Source organism: Mustela erminea, chromosome 17 (assembly GCF_009829155.1).
Source record: "Mustela erminea isolate mMusErm1 chromosome 17, mMusErm1.Pri, whole genome shotgun sequence".
In the NCBI taxonomy this organism is placed as follows: Eukaryota; Metazoa; Chordata; class Mammalia; order Carnivora; family Mustelidae; genus Mustela; species Mustela erminea.
In genome coordinates this window covers 10,192,042-10,204,824 of record NC_045630.1, presented here as the reverse complement: position 1 = coordinate 10,204,824, position 12,783 = coordinate 10,192,042, and the positions used below count along the sequence as shown (strand labels likewise).

Sequence of the window (12,783 nt, the reverse complement as noted above, 5' to 3'; positions counted from 1 at the left end):
GGATCGGGGGGCCCCCTCCACGGGGCCAGAACAGAGTTCCATTTTCACTGAGATCGGTTCAAGTCCTTTTGAAAGGATATGTGTGAAGACACTGAATTTGAACATATATCACTCTGTGAAATTAAACCCATATGATGGACAAGGAAATGGCTCTTTTCTTTTCTTAATCTTAGGGAATTAATTTATGATGAGATTCTAAATACGGGTCCAGTCTCCCTCTTAGGAGAGCCGAAGTAGGTCTCACTAGAGGGCAGCATTGCTCACCCAGCCTTTTCTGTTTGGGGTGGTTTTTTGTTGTTGTTGTTTTTTTGCCCATTTTTGTCTCTAGCTTTGTCCCCACTGCCTCCCCACCTCCCAGAGAGAAGATGTGACACGGAAGGTTTATCTGCCCCACCATGCAGAGCAATAAAACAGGAGACCTGACTTGGAAATCCTGGTGACCCAGAACTGCCCGAAAGCCGTGTTCGTCGGGTGTGCGGTGGGTGTCCCTCCCTGGGGCGGCTGCACGTTCGAGCAATCCGAGACCTGGCCCCTGCCCTCGGCAGGGTGGTGAGGGGCAGGGACACGTGTGCAGGAAACGGGTGTTTGAATCCCAGCTCTGGCATTTCCTAGCCGCGTGACCTTGGGCAGGTCACTTGACATTTCCGGGCTTCCGTCTGTAATCTGTAATTCCCGGGGGCGCGGCCCGCCATTCTGCTTCCATTGGTCTCTGAGGTCTGGGTGCTTTCATGAAAAGGGAGCACGTCTCGAGCGGACTCATGGGCTGCATTCTCCCAGCCTAATCCTCGGGAACAGGGGACAGCCAACCTTGCTAATAAAGGTGGAAATGGTCACCATCGGATTGGCTCAGACGGGTCATGTAGTTCCAAAACTGGTTACAGCCTTGAATGCAGATGTGGGTTTGCTTCTCAAATGGTACCTTCTTTCTCCCCAGGGTCATCCCCGGGGGCCTCAGATAAGCTGCTGAAGGGACCTATTAACCCTTTGAGGCCCCTGCTGCAGCAGTCATGCCCTAAAAGCTCTCCAAAGTCCTAAAAATGGTGACTAATTTGTGTTCTGAACACCCAGATGACTTCCTGGGAATGAGTGAGGCACATGAAATACATGACTCCGTAACCAATCCCCACAAATACCCCTGTAAGATCGAGGCACGCCAATTTGTCATGCTAAAGATGGTCAGCAGGGCCAAATCTTAATTTGAAGGCAATTAGGTGGGTGCTTCGGGTGGGGCAGGTAAGGCGGAGACTTCAATTTTCCAATTTATTGGTGATTCCAAATTCTATCATAATTGTAAAAGAAAGAATCTTATTTTATAAATAGATAAGTAAATAAAAAGAAACCACCCGTATTAACAATTGTATGTTACCGCGCATATATAAATAGCAAGAATGAGGGTCCCCCGGTGGGCTCACCCAGTTCAATGTCTGCCTTCGGCTCAGGTCATGATCTTGGGGTCCTGGGATCAAGTCCCGCAGCAGACTCCCTGCTCAGCGGGAAGTTGCTTGTCCCTCTGCCCCTCCCCCTGCTTATGCTCTTTCTTTCTCAAATAAATAAAATCTTAAAAACAAACAAACAAACAAACAAAAACAAGAATGAAAGCCCTGAGTATTCTATTTCAAAGTGTTTGTCCAGTAGGAACCATGATCTACCCCTGAATTACTCGGTATTTCAAATTAACTCCAAATAATGAGGATTTACTCTTTTGGGGTTAGTCTAAATGCTACCTCTTCTAGTCTGTAGGCTTATAAATGATCCAAGCCTCCATGTGGCCTCCCCCGCTTCCTTATAAAGGTCTTCAAATACAAATTAGACTGGTCCATGGGCCTTTTAATATTTTACCAGTTGATTCCCTCCCGGAGGGAGGAGATCATTCCTCTTAGGCTCTGACTTTCTCGCGTCAGCCATGGTGCCCATATGGAAAGCTGGGGTTTGGTACAGACGGCTGATGTTGTCTGAGTCGGTGAGTGCCACGTCATTCATGTGTTTGGTATCCATTGGGTCTTGTTTCCTCATCTGGTTCTCATAATGGAAGAGCAGACCCTGATTCCATTCAGTCTTGAGTCTTGAACCTGAGCTGGCTGAAGGAACTGAGGGTCCCCATGCGTCAGACACAGCCCATCCTCTCATATCGTGTCCATCTCAGCTGTGCACCCGAGGGCTTGGCCGAGGAGAAAACCCAGACACAGGACAGCCAGGAAGCCTGCTGCATAGAGGTCACCCCACACAGTCAGCAAGGACGTTGGGCTTTTATTTCTGGAGCATGAGCAGCAAATCTAGCGTGACCCAACGCTAGTGCCTCATTGTTTGAGACTTGGATAAAATCATTGATAAGTATCAACCTCAGACTTTTCCCAAAAACTCTAATGACTTTGTCATTAAAACAAGAAAAGAAAAGGTAGTGCCTGCCCTTACTCCCTTGACCAGTTCCCTGTGGCCGATGGGTGTTGGAGCCCTTTTCCTTGACTCCATAAAGAATGCAAATACGTAGCCCGAGGAACCAGGGCTGGGGACACTGGCTCTGATGAGGGTGGATGTGGGAAGCTATTTAAAAAACAGGTAACTGTGAAAATCCAGGGTCCCAGGGAATCTTCTCTCTGACCACAGTTCTCAGCTCCGCCCTCCGCCCCAACGCAGCCCAGGGAGAGCTGGAGGAAGAGGAAAGGCAGTCCCGGAGGCCCGGAGACAATCGTCCCCACGTCCGCCCCTTCTCACCTCCCCCACCCCCTGGAGAATGGGAGGTGTAACTAAAAAATACTTTTTTTCGGGGCACAGGACCTTACCCACTATTTCTAGCCTCCTTCTGGGGCCTAGAAATACTTCTAGAAAAAAGAAAAATACAGATCATGCTACCAGTTGAACCCAAACCACCAGCTGGGTCTGAGCAAAAGGCCTGGAAGCCCTCCGGCAGGGTCAGAGGAGGTCCCCGACGGACACTGACCCCCCCACCCCGGCAGCGCCCCCGGAAGTGCTGTTCAAAATCACACCTGGGGTTGGGACAGCGCAAATGGACTCGGAGAGTTTCATAAGCCCCGAAGAAGCGGTGATTCCCACAAGCCTGCATCCGGAAATTGGTCACTCGAGCTGGTCTCCGTGAACGGTCTCTTCGCCAGCTCGCGAGGGGGTCTACGGGCACGACTCCTCACTGCCTCTCTTGGCTGTTCTTTTTGTAAAAGATTTTATTTATTTACTTACAGATTTATTTAGAGCGAGCGGGGAGAAGGGCAGATGGAGAAGAAGAGAGGGAGAATCTCCAGCAAGTTCCATGCTCAACTCGGAGCCCCATGTGGGACTCGATCCCAAGACCCTGGGATCATGACCTGAGCTGAAACCAAGAGCTGGATGGTCAACCGACTGAGCCAGGAGCTCCTGCCTCTTTTTGCTTTACCCTTTGTATCTGCACCTTTTTTACTCTCCAAATGAAGGACAAAGGACCTGAACAGGGCTCCCTTGCTGCTGACCCTGTAACCCCGGGCACCTGTTCTTCTTCCCCCAGCGACTCAGCTTGAAAGGGACATGGCAGCCCAGACCCCCAAGCCCTGGGTCCTCCGCTCAGCCATCCTTCTATCCATCTGTCACTTGTCTGTAGTGGCTGCACAGTGGCCCCCCCCAAGTCCACTCAGAACTCATGATCTCTGCCTTTATGTGGAACTGGGTCTTGGTACATGCAATTAGTTAAGGATTGAGAGGAGGCTGTACTAAATTAGGGTGGGCCCTTAATCCAATGACTGGGGTCCTTATAATAAAAGAGAGACCCCAGAGGAGAAGTCGGGGGGGGGGGAAGGCAGAGACTAGAGCAACGCAGCCACAAACCAAAGGACTCCTGCAGCCACCTGGACACTGGAAGAAACAAGGGAGGGCTCCTCCCTGGAATCTTTGGAGGGAATACAACCCCACCTTGATCTGGGACTTCAAGCCTCCCAAACCATGACAGAATACGGTTTCCGTTGTTTGAAGCTGCCTCATTTGTGGTAGTTTCTGATGGCAGCTTTAGGAAACTGATACACTATTGGTCTCTAATCTATCATCTGTCACCTACCACGGTCACCATTCCCACTGTCCATGAACTATTCTTTTTTTTTTTTTTTAAGATTTTATTTATTTATTTGACAGAGAGAGACCAAGCAGGCAGAGAGGCAGGCAGAGAGAGAGAGAGAGAGGAGGAAGCAGGCTCCCTGCCAAGCAGAGAGCCCGATGCAGGGATTTGATCCCAGGACCCTGAGATCATGACCTGAGCCAAAGGCAGAGGCTTAACCCACTGAGCCACCCAGGCGCCCCTGAACTGTTCTTTATAGCTGGGGTTCTTGACCCCCGGCAGCTCAAACCCAGGCCTGGGTGCCGTCCCCACATCTTCTGATTCACTTGGTCTGGGCTGTGGCTCAGGGACTGGTGGTTCATCGAAGCTGTCTCTTCTGTCCCTAAACCGCTCTGGCTCTGATCGTCCTGCCTCCTCCTTACAAGGACCTTTGCCGTAACATTGGACCCACCCCGATAATCCAGAGCGATCTCCCCCCAAATCCTTAATGTCATCATATCTGCCAAACCCCCCTTCCTATGTAAGGGAATATATCCACAAACTTGTTTTTCTAGGTATTAGGATGTGAACATCTTGGGGGGGCGGGGGGAGGACACATCCCGCGTATGTCACCAAGTAAGAGAGCAGTTTTGGAAATTTCCTGCTGACCTTCTGGGTGTTTGCTTCAGACCACACCCCTGCCCACATCCAGGAGACAGGACGACCTTCTCAGAATGCCACCCTGAGCTCACGGCCTTCAGAAACTCTCTGTCCACGACTGAATATACAAACAGCTTCCTTTTTTGTGTGTCGTTTGTCAGAAAGCATAAAGATAAGTAATACCGCTCTGACCATCTATAAACAGGCGGAAGCAAAAACCTAGCATGTTTTTAAAAAAATCGTTCTGATGTCAGAATTTGCCAAAGGGTGACATCTCACGCTATTGCCCTCGCTGGGCAGAAGGAGCAAGAAATGGGCAGCTAGTGGACAGCAGGGTGAGCCCGAGCAGGGCGCTGTGCGTAGTTCAGGGCGGGTAAAGAACATGAATGAGAATCCTCTGCTCCCGACTGGCTACAGAGCTGCACCCCACTGGCCTGCAGGAAGAGGTTCAGCAGGAAGGAGCACCAGTCCACCTCCGCCCCCAGGCTCAGCTACGCGAGAACATGGGCTCCTGGTTTCCATGAACGCTTCAGAAGGAAAGCCTCTGAGTCCTAGGGTCCTAGCGAGCAGAAACTTGCTTTCCTCTTGCAGAGGCACAGGGAAGTCCTCTGTAAAAACACCAGGATGCCTGGGTGCCTCAGTCTGATAAGCATCTGCATGCAGCTCAGGTCATGATCTTGGGGTTCTGGGATCGAGCCCCAAGTCAGGCTCCCTGCTCAGCGGGGAGTCTGCTTTTCCCTCTGCCTCTGCCTGCTGCTCCCCCTGCCCACACTCTCTCTCAAATAAAAAAGAAAGAAAAGAAAAGAACAGGAAGGGAGGAAGGGAGAAAGAGAGAAAGCAAGCAAGCAAGCAGACAGACCAGCCCCACATCCTCCCAAGGCTTCTGGCAAAGAGTATTGTAGAGGTCTTAGGCTCAGCAGACCTTGACTCCCTTCTAGGCTGGTGTCACTTTGCACTCCTCTTGCCCATGACCTAAAATGTAGATTCCAATAACGCCTGTGCTTACAAGGCATTATCAATTTCTAGAGCTATAATAGAGGTAATCCCACATGACTTCAGCCAGAGCTCAGTCTACCATTGTCTGACATCAATTCCAATGGATGCTTTTTGAGAAAGCAGGATAATTTTTACCAAAGACATATTCCTTTGACTCAAGGAATGCATGGCAAATACTTCATCACATTAATAATCTGTTATGGATTTACGACTCATGTATTAATCTAAGATCACCTTAAAATTTTCTTGGCATGTCCTCTTTATCGGAGTGTCTTGAAATAAAATTCTTCTGTCTCTTCGAATGCACCTACATTGAGTGTGACATCAAATGCCCCCTGGATTCTTTGCACAGCATCCGAGAATTTACTAAATATCATTAAGATATTTCAGGTTAAAGATCTGCTTGATGTCAATTAACCGGTTGGTTTCCACCAAAAATCTTGGGGTCTTTTGCCTGGAATGTTTTCCTGAACCTAGGGCTGATCACGAGAAGCTCCATTACTGTTCCCCCGAGAGCAACATTTTCTTTAAGGAGCAGCCATTTTTGCATGTGTTAGTTGCTGCGAGGGACATAAGAACAAAAAGCATTCGTGTTCTCCGTGAGTCTGTAATCTAGCCAAAGGGATCCAACCAAGATTCCGGAAACTCTGAACAAAGAACGTGTTATCTCTCATCGGCAGGCTTCTCTTCTGGCGAATGAGGGGATTTGACTAGATCACTGATGCTGGTATCCCTGCCCTAGGGTTCATAAAATATTTTCCTATTCTTAACTCTGCTATCCAACCACCTAACAGGGTAGGGGTTCCATAGGTAAGGAAATAAATTAAGATGTTAAGTTACTAAGCTGAAGTTCAATGAGTGTTGGAGCCACGGACTTGATCCCTTGGTGAAAGGGGCTCCAGATTCCCACCGTGATGCCAAAGACGGTGACCGTTCTGCTGGACTCTGTGATTCTGGACTGGAATCCAAACATTCTTTTGTTTCCGAGCGTGATGAGGATACAGTCTTTCCTGCACTTATTTCCCAAAATGAAGAGAAATCAGGCAAAAGCAGCTGCCGTTCAAAAACATGAAGTTATAAAGTCATGTCTTTTTAAAATTAAAACCCAGGTGGTCCATGGAAGGTTCTAGAATATTTTCTGCTTCCCCTATTAAATATATAGACTGTTAACTGTCTACAAGCTCATCGAAGAAAGTCTCTCCAGGAAATTGAAGCTTGCTTCTTGAAGACTGTGGGTTACCGGGGGCTGGAGGGAGTTTGAGGGACCTCTGTCGGACCCATGTGAAGGATTCCCCGTCGCTGTTGGGAAGCCTGTCCCCGTCTCTGTCATCCTCCCTGCACTGAAATGGCAGACGGTCAGCGTCCTCCTCAGCCTCCTCCTCTCCCTCATTTCCGCAGGCCCCGGGTCCGTGGGTGTGGAGCAGAACTGTCAGCGGCAACAAAGCCTAGATGCTTCTCTGCTCAGAGAACGGCTCTGGCACCAGTCCAGAGGGCTCTCCGCTCCGTGGGGAGGGGAGTGGGAGTGCGGGTGGGCAGGAAAAGTGAGGTCAGCTTTCAGGGCAGTCAACCGTCTCTGCTGAGCTAGCTAGACTGTGAGCTGAAGGGTATTTCCTGCAGGGAGATGTCCACAGCAGGAGACGTTCAGTCTGGCCAGACCCGGGTCACCCCGCCCAGGGCATCGGGATGACACAGTCACGACACCGGGACGCTGATTTGCAGCCAGGCACCGAACGGCTTTATCCCAGATGGATTCCCTTAGATCCCTTTATCAACCCGGGGGAAAGGCATGAATCAGTCTGTCCTGGAGTTGGAGGGGAGCCATCCAACGTACCCGGGAAAATCTCAAATGGGTGGCTCGTGGGAATCACCTCTAGACCACAGCAACCCGCCCTTGGCCGCGGGCTGGACCGCAAGCCCTTCCGTGCGCTCTCAGAGCAAGCTGGGATGCACCCCTGCCTTCACCTCCCTGGCACATACCGAGCGGTTCACCTGCCTCATCCCCTGAGGGCCCCAGGACCCAAGGCAGGAGCCCCACCAACAGCCCGCAGAGCGCCCGGGCTTGATTAGAGGCTAATACACCTTTGTTACTGTCCCAGAGATTCTGTCTCATCAGAGGCGGAGGGAAGAGAGAAGCAGAAAGAATCAGAGCACAGATGACAGAAATGCACCCATAATCCTCGAACCTGCGTGTAGACGGCAGCTTCATGGGCCCCGCTCCCGCCGCCCCACCCATCCTAACCTCCCCAGCACTCCGACCCTTTCACACGAGGTCGCCAGCATCCAGTCCCTCTGTCCCTGCTCATTCGTGCCGGGTGCTGGCTGGGTCTTCCAGCTAACACCGGATCTATGTTTCAAGGGCCCCGGGGCCCCGGGGAGGTGAAACATGAGTTGTCTGAGTAACACGAGTACGTGGCTAGCACAGCCCGGGAGGTGTGGAAAACACGACCTGGGCAGAAGAATGCGTCCGGGAGCGTTTTATTTATAGCAGCGAAAACCTAAACGCTAGTAATTGGCGCTTGGTTGTATAAATCGGGCCATGCTCAGATAATGGATCGTATTTATATAAGGGCGTATTATGCTACCATTAAGGGTCATATTTTAGGAAACTATTTAATGGCACGGGAAAATGCACCCAGTGTATTAAGCGGAAAGCAGATGACAGAATTAAACAACATTGCCATTTCATAAATGGTGCTCCCTTAAAATAGTAGGAGGACAGGCACCCACTGTTAGAGAGTCTATTTCTGGGTGTGGTTGACTTTTAAAGTCTTACTTGGACTTTTTTGTATATTTTGTTTGTGATTTTACAGTAACCTTCTGACTTTTTGTAGTTTCCAAAATAAAGTATTTAAAATCTTAAGCAGAGAAGGCATGTGATTCAGCAATGGAAGGGGGCAAGGGAATTCAGGTCCGGGACAGTTATGTTCCAGCATTGGACTGGGAAGCCCTGTCGGGGTGCTGTTGGCCCATCGCCAGATTTATGCCACCGCCCAGAACATTCCAGCCAAAAGGAAAGGGGCAGGTAGGCCCCTGGAGGTCAGGATAGGAGTGGTTTTCTTTGGTATGCCACGCCTGAAAAGGAGCCAGTTCTGGGGAGGAGGTTGATCGAAGACTGTTCTGGGATATGGTGGTAAAGTCGGGAGCGGCCGAGGGAGGGAAACCGCTCCCCAAGCAGGGGCAAGCTGGTGCTGGCTCTCTTACCGACTACAGGGCCGCAGGTACCTCCATTTCCCTGTCCACAAAAGGAAGATGCTACATCTGTCCTTCCCACTCACGGTCCTACTGTGAGGTTACGAAAATGACGTGTACGCTGCATTTCGTAAACTCCAAGGCACCCACCCGGTAATGAACGTGGGCAACCCAAGAATGCTAACTTCTCAAGACACCGATCCAGGCTGCCCACATTGCTTCACAGATCAAGAGTAGCCAACTATGCTCTAGAAAAGTCACCAGGAGTTGGATCATCAGCCGCATTTACCTACCTTTATGTTTCCCCGTATCGTTGCCGCTTGTAACAAAAACCATGTCGTGTTTGCTCAGCTTGCTTCCCTTCTGTCCCGGACACACGGACAGACTGGCTTTCCCAGCCTCCCCAGTGGGAAAGGGAGGCCAAACCCCTGGACTCCAGCTGGAAGTGCCCTGTGCCCCTGCCAGGCTGGGCTCCCCTCTCCACTCCCATGTCGCCCCCGTGAGATTCTCCACAATCTCTCTGCTTCCCTCGTTTCTTGGCCTCTTGTGCAATAACTGGTGGCAGACTCTGAGGCCTCTGGAAAATGGTGACACAGAGAGGAGTAGAAGATCATGCAGCAAACACCCAGCACAGCAGGAACATGTGTAAGAAATACCCTGAGATCATCTGTTCCACCCCAGCTAGCCTCCCTGACTAGCACAGTCCATGACCATGGCCACCTCTCCATGCCACAGCAACTCTCAACGCTTTCCGCGGCTTCCCACATACCCAGTGCAGGAGACACAGACACATATGGTAAACCCAACCCTTATCCAACAGAAAACTCACCCAAGAGAAATCAAGACAATTTTTTTTTTTAATCCTTGGCAGATTTAGGACCTGCTCTCATTTCTTTAGGGAAACTTGGGACTTTGTGCTCATTTCAATAACTGCAAAGAGATAATAAGAAAATGGGAAGACACTTTTGGTAATGTCATCCCAACCGTATTTCAAGTGAGTTGCAAAGAGAAAAGGGTTCTGGTCCATCAAAGCGAAAGAGGTTAGGAAGGGAGTCCACACCTCTTCTGGAAGGTCCAGACAGTTGAAGCAGAGAGCTAGAGGGATCACTGGTCCCTCAGATATTTTCTCTTTATTTAGCTATGTCCAGTGAGGTCGCCTGGGGACATTAGGCTCTGAGTTGGGAAGTTCCCAGAAGGAAAAGGGCAAAGGCAGGAAGTGCTGCCATGTCTCTGTTTTGACTCCAACCCAACTTACTCTAATTTGTTCAGAGGCCACTTACCTGGTATGGGTACAGGGTGACCCCATTGGTCCTCGACAGGGACCAGGTGCCGTCCAGGTACTGGTGAGCCTGAATGGCCACTGAGTTGAGGATGTTTCCATTGCTGGGACTGGTGGCCATCTGGAGGCTGACCTTGGCCTGGTGGGTTGGGGACCCACTCTTCTTCTCGGCCCCATTGCTGACCCCAAGGCTGTTGGGTTTGCTGCTATGCCTGTTGTTGACAAAGGCTGTGTAGTTGGAGGAGGCATAGGGGGCAGGCACAAAGGCCCACTCTCTGGGCTGCTGGAGCCCACCCACGTGCCGGGGTCCCACCAGGGTGGGGATATTGGAGAGAGGCGGGGGCGAGCCAGGGGAGCCATCATAATGCTCGCTGCCCGCTGCCTGCTCCAAGGTCAGCACCATCTGGATGGCCTCCTGCTTCAACTGGTTCAGGTGCGTAGCACAAACGTCACAGCGATTGTCCTTGTCATTCCAAGCCTTCCGGATGGTGTTGGGGACTTGGAGCTTGTCGTGAATCACAGCCGAGAAAGCAGGGTCCTAGAGAACACACAAGAGAAAAAAACAGGAGAACCTATCACTCAAGGCCGGGAAGCGCAATTCACACAAGAGCGAGGCCCTAGATGAAGTCAGAGTGGGACTGTCTGGTAGACAGCCAACAGAAACGAGCAGCCAGACTGCCAGGACAGCCTCTGGTGGACAAACACAGGTGACGGATATAAGATCATGATGTGCAGACATTAAGGAAAAACTTTTAAAAACGATCTCTAAGCCTCCTCCTCACCAGGATGGTCAAATAAGAACATACTGGATTCTTCTTGCGTCCGCTAAGGAATTACAGCAGTACCTGTCCCTCCCCAAGGTGTTCACTAAGAAGACACAAATGTTTGTGCAGGTGTGAGGGGGCAGTGCAGTTGTTCTGGACCAAAGCATGGGGTCCCTGGTTCCCTGTGACCCATGGAACTGGAGATTGATGGAGATTCTATTCTAAGAAAGTCTTGGCCTCATTAGTACTGTGTGCTAAGTGCCACTGGAAGAAAACCAAACGGAACAGATTCTGGACCAGAGACCCTGCAGCCTCGCAAGCCTGAAGATTCACTGATTACCATTTGCTCATGGCAAGCTTAGATACATGGAGTCCGATACCCGGACCGACTCAAAGAAAATTGTCTCCTTGGCAATCAGTCCAAGATACCGTTCCCCATAAACTTCATCTACAACGACGATTCAAATTCATTAGTTCAGAAACCCTCATCAAAGAGAAATCAGAAACTGAACCTTTGCAGAGAAACATACCCTAGGAGGATCAACTGGTTACCAGAATATTCGGATATTCTAGTTCCAGCTCTGCTACTAATTAGCTGTGTGACCTTGGGACAAGCTACGTAGCCTCACTGAGACCATCACCCGTCACACAAGGCCATGGCCTCTCCTTGTGAGGTCCTTCCAGCTCTGTGACCCTGGTTGTAGAGAAATTGGAACAAGAGAGTAGTTCTGTGTATTATAGGGACAGAGCCGTATGCCACCTTGGGGGCCTGATCAAACTTCTGAGAGGCAAATAATGGATGAGACTCATCTCTAGGCTTGTTTTCCTCTAGGGCATTAGAAGGATACCTGCTCTTCTGAAACCTACTGTCAGCGTTTATGGGGTGGCCGGGGTTGGCTGGAAGATCCACAGTGGGAGGGCTGTTCGCAATTAGGATCCGTCTTGATTACGGGCCGCAGCATTTTGTTTTGCCTGTTTAACTACCCTGAAGAGCTCCTCAGTGTGCCCTGATTAATTGATTAATAAATCAAGAGGTCTCTTCACACAGCAGCAGCAAGGAGTGGCTTGCGGGACAGAAACTCAAAAGACAGCCGGATAAAATGATGGGAAATAATAGGAGGTCAAGGTTGATCAAGTCTGGTTGAGCAAGTGATGCGAACCGTATGAGACCTGTCTTGTGGTGTCCTTCTCGCTGACAGCTGCTTTGCCCAGAGTCACAGTGCAACTCAAAGCGTGTGGCATCCAAACGGGCCCCTCGCGGACCACGTTCGAGCCGACCGTCACTTCTGTTTTCAGATAAGGAAACTGAGCTCCAGAAGGGTTAAAAGCTTGAACGACACCCAGACTTCTCGACTATTAGCTCATGAAGCGTCATATTCATCCCTGGACTCGTATTTTTTTGCACATAAAGTTTTCACCTTGTCAATCTAGGAAATGTTCATTTATTCAAAAGAAATTTATTTGAGCCTTCATATGCCAAGTTAGAGTTTCCTGCTTTTTCTTTTTGTTTTTAAAAGACTGTATTTACTTATTTGAGAGACAAAGAGAGAGAGAGAGCACAGGCAGGCCAAGGGGCACAGGGAGAGGGAGAAGCAAGCTCCCCGCTGAGCAGGGAATCCAATGTGGGGCTCGATCCCAGGACCCCAAGATCATGACCCAAGCGGAAGGCAGATGCTCAGCTGACTGAGCCCCCCAGATGCCCCCATGTCTCTTCTGTTTTCATATAATACTACATAACGAGAATTTTCCCTTATAGATAAATGTCATTTGAAAATGTGATTTTTAACGACGACACCGTATTTCAGCCTTTAGCTGTTTCAAAGGTCAATTACTTATTCCCACATTCTACGCCATTTTCAACATGGACTTTTAAGTTTAAGGGT

General features: G+C 50.0%; 1 protein-coding gene across 1 annotated transcript in view; it reads right to left on the bottom strand.

Moving 5' to 3' along the window:
- The window catches only part of KIF26B (kinesin family member 26B), a 411,062-nt gene that overhangs the window by 239,546 nt on the left and 158,733 nt on the right, over positions 1 to 12,783 (bottom strand). The window contains exon 3 of the mRNA XM_032317413.1: positions 10,138 to 10,674. Coding sequence (XP_032173304.1) covers positions 10,138 to 10,674 — 537 coding nt within the window. The remainder of the gene's footprint in view (positions 1 to 10,137; positions 10,675 to 12,783) is intronic.